Source organism: Giraffa tippelskirchi, chromosome 6, assembly GCF_054371585.1.
Source record: "Giraffa tippelskirchi isolate mGirTip1 chromosome 6, T2T-mGirTip1v1.2.pri, whole genome shotgun sequence".
NCBI lineage: Eukaryota > Metazoa > Chordata > Mammalia > Artiodactyla > Giraffidae > Giraffa > Giraffa tippelskirchi.
In genome coordinates, this window is record NC_137280.1 from 115,965,623 (window position 1) to 115,980,326 (window position 14,704).

The window sequence follows — 14,704 nt, forward strand, 5'->3', positions numbered from 1 at the left end:
TTATTTTGTAGAAGAGAATATCCCAAACACTCTTGTCATGGCCCCCAGGACTTCCTTATTCCTCAGACTGTAGATAATGGGATTGAGCATGGGGGTGAGGATGGTGTAAAAGACTGCCCAAATTTTATCTTCTGCTGGTGAGCGGAGATTCCTGGGCCGAAGATAAGTATAGACAAAAGGTGCATGGTAAAATGTCACTACAGTTAAATGTGTTGAACAGGTGGTGAAGGCCTTTTTTCTTCCATCTTTTGAACACATATGGTAGACAGCAAAAAGAACTCGGCCATAGGAAGCAGTGATGCCAAGGAAAGGAAGGAGGAGAAAGAGGCTTGTGCTCACAAAAACCATGTACTCATAGACCCAGGTGTCCATACAGGCCAGAGGCAACATAGCTGGGACATCACAGAAGTGATCAATGGCCCTGGACTGGCAGTAAGGAATATGGAGGGCATAGACTGTGTGTGCCAGGGAGTTGATAGAGCCCAAGATCCAAGATCCCATAATCATCTTCGTACACATCCTTTTGCTCATGCGGATACAATAGTGCAGGGGGTAGCAGATAGCCACATAACGATCGTAGGCCATTGAGGCCAGGAGTAAGCCTTCAGAACATGCCATGGTCAGGAAGAAGAAAGACTGCACTCCACATCCCAGGTAAGAGATGCCTTTCTGGCCAGAGAAAAAGTTGAACACCATCTTGGGGACGGTAGTGGAGAGGTACATTAGATCCATGAGGGAGAGCTGGCTGAGGAGAAAGTACATAGGTGTGTGGAGCCGGGGATCCAAATGTATGAGGTAAATCATGGCTGAGTTACCCACTGAGGCTAGAAGGAATATGAGGATGATAAGAAGTAGGAGAAGCCGACCAGTTTGATTTGGAAGGAACAACCCCAACAAAATGAAATCATTGGAAGTTTGATTCCATTTCTCCATGAAAATGTGTTGCTTTAACTCTCTTGAAAGACTAACAAAGACAAAAAAGCATAAAACATGAAATGAAACAAAACAGGAGCATAAAAAGGAACATTTATTAATGCTTACTTATAATGAATTGTTTTTCCTTCAATACTGAAACTTTTGTTGAATCAATTTCAATATCTGAATTGAATGCTTCACTTCCAATTTCCTCTGGTAAGCATCTTATCAAGTGATCTTTAAGTTTAAAATCTAGTATCATAGCCAGCAAAGATAAGCAAGGTAACTACAGCATTCATGTCTGTATAACTCCCAGCCAGGCTCATTGCTCACAATTTAACAAGTCACACAAATCCCTGCTGGGTCCCAGTGTCTGTCAGGTTGCTATAACATATTTACCAAGTAATTGACTTACATGACTCGGGGACTTTCTATATGCTTATATTCTAGGTCTTCTCTTAGCCCTGTGTGGCTACTTCTATTAGCTTGTGTGGCTACTTCAAATTTCTAGTTGTTTAAACATTTCAAGTTTCCTAATTGGTAAATGTGTAGCTTTGTGTACCATGCCTTATTCAACACAACAGGGTACACATTGCTCTTTTGAAAAAGATTTGGCTTAATTTCGTATTTTTACTAGACCAAAGCATACTGAAACTGGAGAAGATAGTTACTATTTTTCTTTACTTAATTTACCACACAGTAGACGGCACTAGAGTCCTAGCAATTGAAAAACTTTCATTTGAAAGAAAGTGAAAGTGAAGTTGCTCAGTCGTGTCGGACTCTTTGAGACCCCATGGACTGTAGCTTACCAGGCTTCTCCCTCCGTGGGATTTTCCAGGCAAGAGTACTGGAGTGGGTCGCCATTTCCTTCTTCAAGGGATCCTTCTGACCCAGGATCGAACCCGGGTCTCCTGCATTGTAGGCAGGCGCTTTTACCAGAAGAGCCACCAGGGAAGTCTCACTGGAAAGAGGGTATGAGCAAAATCAAGCTTTTGATTTGTAGCTTACTGTCTTTAGACTTAAGTGTTTAAAGCAAGAAAAGTAATATATTACTTAGAATTTTAAAAATCAAGAAGAGGTTAAAATGAATAAACTTTCCTTTCTGGAAACTTTCAACTTTTTATGTCTACACTTTTCCTTGCGAATTTTTATGTGTAACTCAAGTCAGACACAACTTAGAGACCGAAGAACAACAACATTTTATGAGCTTCCCCAATGACTCCAGGGGTAAATAATCTCCTTGTAACACAGGAGACACAATTTCGATCCCTGTTTTGGGAAGCTCCCCTGAAGGAGGAAATGGCAACCCACTCCAATATTCTTACCTGGAAAATCCCATGGACAGAGAAGCTTGGTGGGTTACAGTCCACAGGGTCACAAAGAGTTAGATATGACTGAGCACACGCACTTGGCCTGGCCTGCAGCTGCACCAGGGAATTTCTTACCTTTTTTTTGGTCACACAACTCCTGGAGCTCAGCTTTGGTTTAGGCCCTACCTCTGCTTGTACAGTGCCCTCTGGCGTCTGTTTCCCACCCAGACAAGACATGGTGAAAGCAGCAGTCTGATTGGGGCCCACATGCTCATTCAGGCCAGGGAGAGGGAGATACGTGGCAGTCACCACTGGGATGTGTGGGGAGTGCCTGTGGTGGCAGAGGTTGACAGGCAGAGGCCTCCAACATTTTATCGCTTCTTTTTCTCTATGTGTCATGTTAATTATGGCAATTTGTACGTTCCTTCACTCAGTTTCTCAAACACATATAAACTGTGAATGCAGTATCCTTCTTATATTTTTAATGTATGTTTTATACTTCATTTACTCAGCTTCAGTGACAGATAGACTGTATGCTTTCTTTTGTGTTCTTCTATCTGAAGAAGACTCCTAATGACATGTTATGTCAAAGATTTAGATAATTTTGATTGGGCTATTACCTTTTTAAACAGTAAGGAACAAGAATTAATGGTTTGTTGCAATTATTCCTGTGTCATAACTTAGAATCAACTGTTAGTTCATATAACTTTGGTCAGCATGAATAAAATTGTGAGAAAAAAAACTTACCATAAAGAAATGGGAAAAAAAATGTTTATATCTGTTTAGTTGGCAAATGCTAGCAATAAAAAATGCATAGTGACACATAAGAGGTACACAACATCATTGTTGCTAGAGGAGATACTTATTGTCAAATAGCTCCTTATAGCCAAATTCAGACTTAAATAGAAGAAAGTAGGGAAAATCACTAGACCATTCATGTATGACCTAAATCAAATCCCTTACCATTATACAGTGGGAGTGAGAAATAGATTTAAGGGACTAGATCTGATAGACAGAATGCCTGATGAACTATGGACAGAGGTTCATAACATTGTACACGAGACAGGAAGCAAGACCATCCCCAAGAAAAAGAAATGCAAAAAGGCAAAATGGCTGTCTGAGGAGGCCTTACAAATAGCTGTGAAAGGAAGAGAAGCAAAAGGCAAAAGAAGAAAGGAATAATATACCCATTTGAATGCAGAGTTCCAAAGAATAGCAAGGAGAGATAAGAAAGCCTTTCCCAGTGATTGATGTAAAGAAATAGAGGAAAACAATAGAAAGGGAAAGACTAGATATTTTTTCAAGAAAATTAGAGATACCAAAGGAACATTTCATGTAAAGATTGGCACAATAAAGGACAGAAATGGTTTGGACCTAACAGAAGCAAAAGATCTTAAGAAGAGGTGGCAAGAATACACAGAACTATACAAAAACGATCTTCATGACCCAGATAACCATGACGGTGGGATCACTCACCCAGAGCCAGACACCCTAGAATGTGAGGACAAGTGGGCCTTAGGAAGCATCACTATGAACAGAGTGGATGTGATGGATTTCCAGTTGAGCTATTTCAAACCCTAAAAGATGATGCTGTTAAAGTATTGCACTCAGTATGCCAGCAAATGTGGAAACCTCAGCAGTGGCCACAGGGCTGGAAAAGGTCAGTTTTCATTCCAATCCCAAAGAAGGGCAATGCCAAAGAATGCTCAAACTACTGCACAATTGCACTCATCTCGCAAGTTCGTAAAGTAATGCTCAAAATTCTCCAAGCCAGGCTTCAACAATATGTGAACCGTGAACTTCCAGATGTTCAAGCTGAATTTAGAAAAGGCAGAGGAACCAGAGATCAAATTGCCAACATCTGTTGGATCATCAAAAAAGCAAGAGAGTTCCAGAAAAACATCTACTTCTGCTTTATTATCTATACCAAAGCCTTTGACTGTGTGGATCACAATAAACTGTGGAAAATTCTGAAAGAGATGGGAATACCAGACCATCTGACCTGTCTCTTGAGAAATCTGTATGCAGGTCAGGAACCAACAGTTAGAACTGGACATGGAACAACAGACTGTTTCCAAATAGGGAAAGGAGTACGTCAAAGCTGTATATTGTCACCCTGCTTATTTAACTTATATGCAGACTACATCATGTAAAACATGGGGCTGGATGAAGCACAAGGTGGAATCAAGATTGCTAGGAGAAATATCAATAACCTCAGATATGCAGATGACACCACCCTTATGGCAAAAAGTGAAGAAGAACTAAAGCGCCTCTTGATGAAAGTGAAAGAGGAGAGTGAAAAATTTGTCTTAAAACTCAACACTCAGAAAACTAAGATCATGGGATCTGGTCCCATCACTTCATGGCAAACAGATGGGGAAACAGTGGCTGACTTTATTTTGTGGGGCTCCAAATCACTGCAGATGATGACTGTAGCCATGATTTTAAAAGACACTTGCTCTTTGGAAGAAAAGTTAGCACTAACCTAGACAGCATATTAAAAAACAGAAACATTACTTTGCCAATAAAGGTCCGTCTAGTCAAAGTAATTGTTTTTCCAGTAGTCACAGATGGATGTGAGAGTTGTACTATAAAGGAAGCTGAGCACCGAAGACGTGATGCTTTTAATCTGTGGTGTTGGAGAAGACTCTTGAGAGTCCCTTGGACTGCAAAGAGATCTAACCAGTCCATCCTAAAGGAGATCAGGCCTGAATATTCATTGATAGGGCTGATGCTAAAGCTGAAACTCCAATTCTTTGGCCATCTGATGCGAAGAACTGACTTATTTGTAAAGACCCTGATGCTGGGAAAGATTGAAGGTGGGAGGAGAAGGGGATGACAGAGGATGAGATAGTTGGATGGCATCACTGACTCAAAGGACATGAGTTTGAATAAACTCTAGGAGTTGGTAGATAGACAGGGAGGCCTGGCGTGCTGCAGTCCATGGGGTCACAAAGAGTCAGACACGACTGAGAGACTGAACTGACTGAACTGAACATTGTCTTGGCTGCTTTTTTTGGCCCTTTACTGTGTGGCTCAGCTGGTAAAAATCCACCTGCAATGTGGGAGCCTGGGTTTAATCCCTCTGTTTTGAAGATCCCCTGGAGAAGGGAAAGGCTACCCACTCCAGTATTCTGGCCTGGTGAATTCCTTGGACTGTATAGCCCATGGGTTCACAAAGAGTTGGACACGACTGAGCGACTTTCACTCTTCCTGTAAAGAATCAGCTTTTCAAATTATATTTATATCTGTAAATTTTATTTAGATTATACTGAATCTAAATCTCTATTCTATCTTTATGTCTATCTCTATGTATCTATCTGTATCCAATATCTCAATAGACCAATTTTATTTTTAACTCATTCTATTTTTATATCAGACCATTCAAGATACATTGCTTATTCTTTGATATTTTAGCCCTACATATATTATTATGCAGCTCTAAAATGTAATAATACACCAGTCTGCTTACACTAAGCCCTGTTGTAGGGATTACATACAACCCCCAAAATCTCAATGACTTACACCACAAATTTATTTGTGGTATACAAATTTGTGGTAGATACCTCGCTGTTCATTGAAGATAGCATTTCTCTATCTTGACTTCCTTTGTTTGCAATTAAGAAGTCAACTTTCAATTTAACTGTATATACTTTAAGTAATCTCTCTTTTTTTGGCTCATTTTGTAATTATCTTTGTCTGTTGTGTTTTGTAACTGTGCTGTGAGTTGGCCAGCCATGGGTCTGTCTGTTACTCATCCTACTGGGTATTCATTAGTATATATAGATATGTTGGTGTCTTTTAACAGTTCTGAAAAATTAGCAGCCATTATCATTTACAGACCATTGGTGTGCCCCTGGCAATGTGATCAAGCGACATATATTTTTGTGTCATAAGCCATTCTCCTTTTGAAAATTTGCAAAAGGAATACATTTTAACTATAGGCTAACTCCATTTACATCTTTATATCTGATATCCACAGACTTGCTTCTGGCTCTATTAAGTGTTTTAAAATTTATTTGTAATCCCAAGGGGACCCAAATGTCCAAAACATTTTGAAAATTAAGAGCAAAGTTGGAGAACACACACTTTCCAATTTAATTCAAAATGAATCAAAGGCCTAAAAGTAAGACCTAAAGCTACGAAACTCTTATAAGAAAACACAAGAGAAAATCTTTCTGAGATTTGATCTGGCAGTGATTTCTGGATGTAAAACCAAAATCATAGGAAAAAAATAAGTAAATTGAGCTAAATCATACTTTTAAATGTGTGAGTATCAAATGATTTATCAAGAGAGTAAAGAACTAAGCACATAATGGGAGAAAATACTAGCAAATGGTGTAACTGAATAGAGATTGATATCCAGAGTAACAAAAAGAACTCTTATAACTCAACAAGAAGAACCACCCCAAAAATCAGTTATGTTCTGAACCAACAGACTTTATGTTGGTAAGCCAGGTGGGTACTCATCTTTGCCAGACATCTCTTCCTGCTCTTTATCATGAACTAGTTACCAGGGAAGATAAATTCTGAGTTTGTGCAAGCAGAATCTGGAGGGAAACTTTAATAGAGACCTGGTGGGCTAGTAATGGATGTTGATTCATTTCTTCCTTATAAAGGGCAGTGCTAAGATGCATCTGACCTGGATTTTCCAGGGTCTCTGGGAATTTCCAGACTGCAGTTTTTGTGGTTGCCACCACATCAGGTTATCTTTTCCTGTTTTAACCCCCACCTCCCTTTGTCCTTCCCTTTGACTACCTGGACCACATTTCTTTAGAAAAACTTATAATTCAGTATTCATTTTCTAAGACCAAATTTCTGGGAAGTTCAGGCTAAGGCAGGCCATATATAAAAGTAATTTAATGACAATTATCTCAAATTGGATCTCAATCTTAAAAACGCAAAAGACACAGAAATGAGCTTTTCTAAAGTTATGAAAATGAAAGAAAAAAAATTCTCAGTCAACCACACTAGATTAAAATTATCTTTCTCTCTACAGAAAAATGTCACTGTCTTATAAAGTGCAATCACAGAATATGCAGCCCCAAATTGTTGGAAACACAATTTAAGTGTCAAGCAGTTAAATGACAACCATATTATGTTAGTTTTTGTTATGAATTTCTTCTTGACATTTATTAACTTTTTCAATTTGTAATTTGAAAGGATTTCTTTCCTTATCCAAAGACATTATGTTTGTACATAGCTATGTAATCATGAGTAAGACTTCCTGTATTACTTAAACTTCAAGCTCAAAACACCTGAAATCCTGTCTTCATTTACATACACAGAAGGCGCAATTAAATGTGAATTGCATGATAAAGAGTCAACAGATGATACAGAGTGAGATAACAACATAGCAAAGACCTGGTCAAAGGATTTTTTTGTTTGGTTGTTTTTGTTGTTTTTGTTTTGTCTTTTCCCCAAGAGTAGAGGGTCGGCACTTGTGAGAATATTAGAAATGAGAGAAAAGGGGACCTTATTCTTTAAGTAACTCAAAGATTTTATTTTCTTATATATTTTCAATGTTTTTCTATATATTCTAAATGTTTTTCAATGCTGAAATTTTTACTTATAACTAGTAACAAGTTATAAGAAATATAAAATGGTTACATACCAAGTGAATGCTTTAGAGACAGGATAGGCTTAAAATGTAGTGTCTTTAGCGAGACAATACTTTATTAGGAGGATTGGATTTTCCTCGTTAACCCTTGAGAAGAGGAATGCATAAGGGTTAGAAATGTAAAAAGGGAAAGAGTGATTCAAAATAATGCCATGAAAAATTCGTTTCTAAAAAAAGGAATTAATTTGAGTATAGAATCCCACAGCCTAATTTATTTGAGGGCAGCTTAATTATTGCAATTCTTTGCAAATTGACAGGTTTATGATTTTTAAAAAATCATACATATTTATGAATTTATAAAAAAAAAAGGCGAATGAACAAATTGCACCTATATAAACTGTGCAATTGTAGGTTAGGGACAACGTGCCCCAGAGACTGATATGCTGATGTCAGTTATTCTTCTAAATGAGGGTACTGTTCTACTCTGATAATTCAGTCTCTCTTATTTAAATTGCTTGCTCTCTTTGTTTGTACCAGCTTACATAATGTAGCTGGTGTGCCAGTTGTCCTTGCACCATATTTATTAGGCATTTAAGGACTCAGCCTGTCCACCTATAGGTTCTCAATCTATTTGCCTATACTTACCTATTTGAAAGTATCTCACTTTGGCTGGGGCCAACCCTTAATCTTAAGCCAACAAGGTGTGTTAATAATTCTATGCTCAAGCCAATGTACCACTTTATTATTTGAATCCATAGCCACTCTGTCTTAATATACTCCCTTCTCTTTGCTTTTCTTCTCTTTGCTTTGCCTTCATCTAGAATACCAGCTCTCAGTTTGAAAAGTCTATTCATGCCTTTAAGTTACCCAAACTGACTTAAAAATTGCTGAGCAATTCCATCTTACTCCTTTAGTTCTGTAAGATTTTTCTCTGTACGGTAGGTATTTGATCTTCACTTCAGAACATCAGATTTGGGGGGAGCTACTGTGTGAGGTAAGTAACTCTGAGGACTTTTTTTCAATTAATTATGTGGTATTTGAAATAGTATCCTATTCTGGACTTATTGGGAAGCTGTTTTAAACTAAGGGCATACTAGGGAATCTTGAGGTTAATATACCTCAATGTTCCAATTATAGGTACTCATGAATCAGTACTACTCATATAAATTTTATATCTTTTGATCTGATTTCTTCTCCCAGCTTTTCTCTCAATTCTTTATTGTGTACATTAGGCTGTAGATAATTACTCTGCTTTGGAAAATACTATACAGATTCGTTTCGATGTAAGGCTTGAAGAATGTTCCTATTGTTGAAAAAGTATATTTACTTATATAACTTTGAAGTATATACAAATGCTAATTTTTTTAGAAATTGCCAATATAAAAAGGGCAAGGGTCATGCACAATGAAACCCCAAAATAAATAATAGAAAGACAAAATATACGTACAATAATATGTTCATTTTTTATTATCAAAGAAAGTCACAATAAAGTAAGTTTAGGTACTAGTAATAAATGTTGCAGTATCATACTACATGTGTGCTCCATTGTTGTTCTTTTAGCATCACTAGTCATCAGCTTTGTATAACAATTTGGTGATAGACTTCAAGAATCTAATAACCCATTCTCTATGACCTATTTTCATGAAATTAATCCCACAATGTTGTACATTGTAATCAAACTTATGAACAATGTGCTGCTGCTGCTGCTGCTGCTAAGTCGCTTCAGTCATGTCCAACTCTGTGCAACCCCATAGACGGCAGCCCACCAGGCTCCCCCGTCCCTGGGATTCTCCAGGCAAGAACACTGGAGTGGGTTGCCATCTTCTTCTCCAATGCATGAAAGTGAAAAGTGAAAGTGAAGTCGCTCAGTCGTGTCCAACTCCTAACGACCCCATGGACTGTAGCCTACCAGACTCCTCCGTCCATGGGATTTTCCAGGCGAGAGTACTGGAGTGGGTTGCCATTGTCTTCTCCTGAACAATGTGAAAGTCAATCAATCAAGAAATAGGTAGTTGCATATTACTTTATTCACCACAATGATATACTGTATAAGAACTGCACTTCTACATAAAAAAGTATGCTTACCAGTCTAAAATACTATTATAGATACTGATATTAATATACTATTTTAATAATAGATTAATATGATATTGATATTAAATATATGTATATATAATCAAATAGAAAATAAACGAAGATAAAAGAAATTATACATAACCATAGAAATAGTTATTATATGGGACATCAAGAGTTCCAGTTGATTCCTTGCTATTTTCTTATTTTCAAATATTTAATATATGCTTTGTAATTCTTTAAATGCTGGACATGATTCAACACTAATAGAGTATGACAAACGTGCTTTTAAAATCAGAGGAACTGTGGAGATGCTGAAATCCCTTTCCCTTTGTGAAGAATGCTGAGATCTCTAGGGACTCATCAATGAGTTGCAGCACTAGAAATCATTGTGGCCAGGGCTAGGGACCTCTTTGCCTGGAAAGAGAGATTCGGAGGCCCATTTGTCTCCCTCGAGCGTTAACATTTTCCATGGATCAATAACAAGCACTGTACTTGATCTCTACTAACCATCTACCATCCTCTGAATTTATAGTGAAATAAGGAGCCAGGTCCTCTAAAGAGCTTGTTCTTATTAAGTTTCTAAAGGGCAGGTCTGAGTGGGCATTTCCCTCTCTCTTCATCATGTGAATTGTTGTGCAGTGCTTGCTTTTAATTTCCCTAGTGATTTAACACAGTGAGGAGTGAGGGGAAGAGTGAAACAGAAGCACACATATCAGAAAAACAGTGTATCAAAGCCCTGATGTAAAGCTTGTAATATTTAAAGAATGAAAAGCTGAAAATCTGTAAGAATATAATGTGGGCCAAATAAATAAGAACCTAGCTGAAAATGTGCTTTTCATAGTTACAGATCTAATCTGTCATGATTTAGTTTTGGTGAAAAGTGCAGAGGGTCCATGGTATGAGTTTCCTCATGAAGCTGCCCCTGGAATTCAACTTCCATCACTTCCATCAAATTCTTATTACAAGGTTCTGCCCTTTTCACGTTCTACATTTAACACAAGTTGGGGAGAAGTCAAAACCACAAAGATTATAATCAAAACCATTCTTAAAGTGCCCCTGAGGCCACATCTATTTTAGGAATTCTTATTTGTCTCAATTTAACCCTCGTGAAAGGCAAGAACCATGTCTTATATATTCTTTTAGGTCTTTTCACAATTTAAACCATGACTCACACAGTGTGCCTCAGGAAATATTTATGAAATGAATGAATTGATATCTATTTTGGATTACTGGAAAATGGCAGAAAGCTACTATACTTCCACTGGTCTTATGCCTCTGAGAAATATTACTTAAAAAATATGTAGAATAGATAAAGCAGTGTTTCATTGGGTTGTTGAGGAAAGCAAATTAATATTTATGAATAACTAAAAAGCACTAAGCACTCTGTTATCAATGTGTTCTGACTACTTAATAATTTGCTATTAAACCTAAATCTGTGCTCAGTTCTTTCTAATATGGATTTTAATCAATTCTGACAAACTTGCTTGGACAAAGTTAGTTGGAAAAATCACATTTTGGGAAAGGGAAGCTTCTAGAACATTGCTCTCCATTAGAGGTGATTTTAAATTTCCTAGTAGCAACATTAAAAACATGAAAATAAACAGGTTCAACAAATTTAATCTATGTTATTTAACCGAGTATATGCAAAACATTATCATTTCAGCATTTAGTCAATATAAAAAAATCTAATGTGATATGTTGCATATCTGTTGTCTTACTAAATCTTTGATTCTTAATGTTATTTGTATTTTCAGCACAATTTAATTCAGAAAAGCTAAGTTTCAGGTCCTCAACAGCCTCATGTGGCTTGTAGCACCATACTGGAGAGTCCAGTTCTATATGATACCAATAGGAACTTTTGTTCAAATAACCTAGGATTTCATTAAGTGTGGTAAAGTATTATTTAAGTAAAATGCTATATGTGCATAACTAAATATCAGGCTTAAACAGAATAGCCCCTCTTTTGGAAAATCATACCCTCTAGTATCATTTAAATCTGTTTTTTTCCCTTATTTTTTTATTAAAATTTGTGTATTAGTTATTAATTTCATCTAATTGTTGTATAAGCTGTTTATGTCATTAATTATTAATTTCTGCTGAAAAAAGAAAACTAAACACAACTTGACTCTAAATATTTCTGCCTGATTGCCTTTCTTCTAATGATTTATGATTATTTCTAGAGTTCAAAACTCTTGCGCTTTTTTCCTTCAAAATGGAGTAATTGTTTTCAAATATCCAAGACCTAATAAATATAAACTAAATACTCAAGTTTTGCAATATAAAAAAAATGTCAAGAATAGGGCTAAGTTAGGTAAAATCAGTTACAGTTATTATCCTTTCATAGTCAAAGTGTATCATCTTGATCAATGGTTTTCAAACTGCATTCTAATTGTGAGAACTAAAGTCTAGTATAGAAAAGAAGTATATGATGGGGATTTTCCACTACTTACATAGCATTCTATTCATATTTAGTTATACAGCTTTCATTTCTGTTTTTTAAAAATCATTATGTACATTTCAGAAGTACAGCATTGTAGTTAAACAGCTGTATACACTGCAGAGTAATCATTGTCATAAATCTAGTTACAATCCATCATCATACAGATGAGATCCTTCACTCATTTCACTCTCCCTACAATCTCTCTCCCCTGTAGTAAACAATAATCTATCTGCTGCATTGAGTTTATTTCTGCTTTATTTTTTCATTGTGAGTGTGTTTTAGATTTCATATATGAGTGAAATTATACAGTATTTTCCTCCTCTATGTGACTTATTCCACTTTGCATGATTACCTCAAATTTCATCCTTGTCACAAATGTCAAGATTCATTATTCTTTATGATTGAGTAGTGCTTGATTAAGCTTCCCTGATGGCTCAGATAGTAAAGAATATGCCTGCAATGTGGGAGACCTGGGCTCAATCCCAGAGTTGGGAAGATTCCCTGTTTCTATACACACACACACACACACACACACACATCTTCTTTATCCATTCATTTGTCAATGGATCATTAGGTTGTTTCTATGTCCTGGCTAATGCAAATAATGCTGCAGTGAACATAAGAGTGCATGTATTTTTCCAAATTAGTGTTTTTGTGTTCTTTGATAAATACCCAGAACTGTAATAGATAGGTCATATAGTAATTCTATTTTTATTGTTTGAGAAATCTCCATAATCTTTCCTATAGTGCATGCATCAATTTACAGTCCTACTAACAATGTACTAGAAAGATTTCTTTTTTTCAACAATGCCTCCAACATTTGTTATTCCTTGTCTTTTCCACAATAGTCATTGTAAAAGGTATGAGATAATACCTCATTTTGATTTTGTTTTTCATTTCCCTAATAATTAGTGGTGTTGAGCATCTGTTGATGTTTGTTGACCATCTATATGTCTTCTTTGGAAAAGTGTCTATTCAGCTCTCTTGTTCCTTATAAAATTTTGTTGTTCTTTGCATTGAGTTGTATGAGCTCTTTATATACTGTGACTATTAGCCCCTTAATGGACTCTTGATTTGAAAATGTATTCTCCCATTCAGTGGGCTTCTTTTCCATTCTGAAGATGATTTCCTTCAATGCGCAAAACTTTTTTGCTTAATGTAGTCCCATTTATTTGTTTTTGTTTTTGTTTCCCTTGCCTATGGATCCAGATACACAAAGTAGTGCTAAAAGCAGAGTCAGTAACATTATTGCTTGTTTTCTTCTAGGAATTTTATGATTTCAGATTTTGCGTTAAAGTTTTTAATCCATTTTGAGTTAATTTCTGTATATAGTATAAGATAATGGTCTAGTCTCATTCCTTTGCATGTAACTGTACAGCTTTCTTAGCCCTTGTTATTGGAAAGGCTCTGATTTTTCTATTGTATGTTCTTTGCTACTTTGTCATAGATTAATTATCTAAGTATGTCTGTGTGTATGAGTGATTTTTTTTCCTTCTGGGCTTTCCATTCTGTTACATTCATTCATATGAATATGCCTGTTTCTGTGGCAGGATCATACTATTTTAGTTACTTTGTAGTATACTCTGAAATCAGGGAGTGTGATCCCCCCAGCTTGGTTCTTCTTCCTCAAGATTATTTTAGCTATTTGGGGATCTTTTATATCTTCATACAATTTTTAGAATTATTTGTTCTATTATATGAAATATGACTTGGCATTTTGATAGGAATTACATTAAATCTATAGATTGCTTTGAGTAGTATGAACATTTTGACAATATTAATTTTTCTAATTCATGATTACACAATATCTTTTTTTACTTTTTCAGTTTCTATCATCAGTGTCTTATCATTTCTAATATTTAAGATTTTTACTGCTTAGGTTAAACTTATTCCTATGTGTTTTATTCATTTTATTGTGATCACAAGTGAGATTGGTCTTAATTTATCTTTTTGGTAATGTATTATTAGTGTATGCTGAGACTTTATTAAATTTATTTATTAGTTCTAACATTTTTGGTGGAGTCTTTAGAGTTTTTCATTCATGACATTACATAATCTTTAAATAGTGACAGTTTTTCTCTTCCTTTCCAACTTGGATTCATTTTATTTATTTATTTTTCTTGCTTAGTTGTCGTGACTAGTCCTTCCAATACTATGTTGAATAAAAGAGGTGAGAGAGAGCATCCTTGTCTTCTCAATCTTAGGGGAAAAATTTTCAGCTTTTCACCATTGAATATGATATTAGCTATGGGTTCCTCATATATGGTCTTTATCATGTTGAAGCACGTTTCCTCTATACTTATTTTGATGAGACTGTTTATTATAAATGAATATTGATATGTGATATGACTTCAGTCTTCTAACATTTACTAAGACTTGTTTTGTGACTTTACATGTGATCTA

At 36.0% G+C, this 14,704-nt stretch overlaps 1 protein-coding gene across 1 annotated transcript; it reads right to left on the bottom strand.

Moving 5' to 3' along the window:
- LOC145508607 (olfactory receptor 2L13-like) lies at nucleotides 1–933 on the bottom strand. The gene has a single exon (XM_081495602.1). It carries the CDS (start codon nucleotides 931–933, stop codon nucleotides 1–3), a length of 933 nt encoding a protein of 310 aa, XP_081351728.1.
- Between the last annotated feature and the right edge of the window lie 13,771 nt (nucleotides 934–14,704).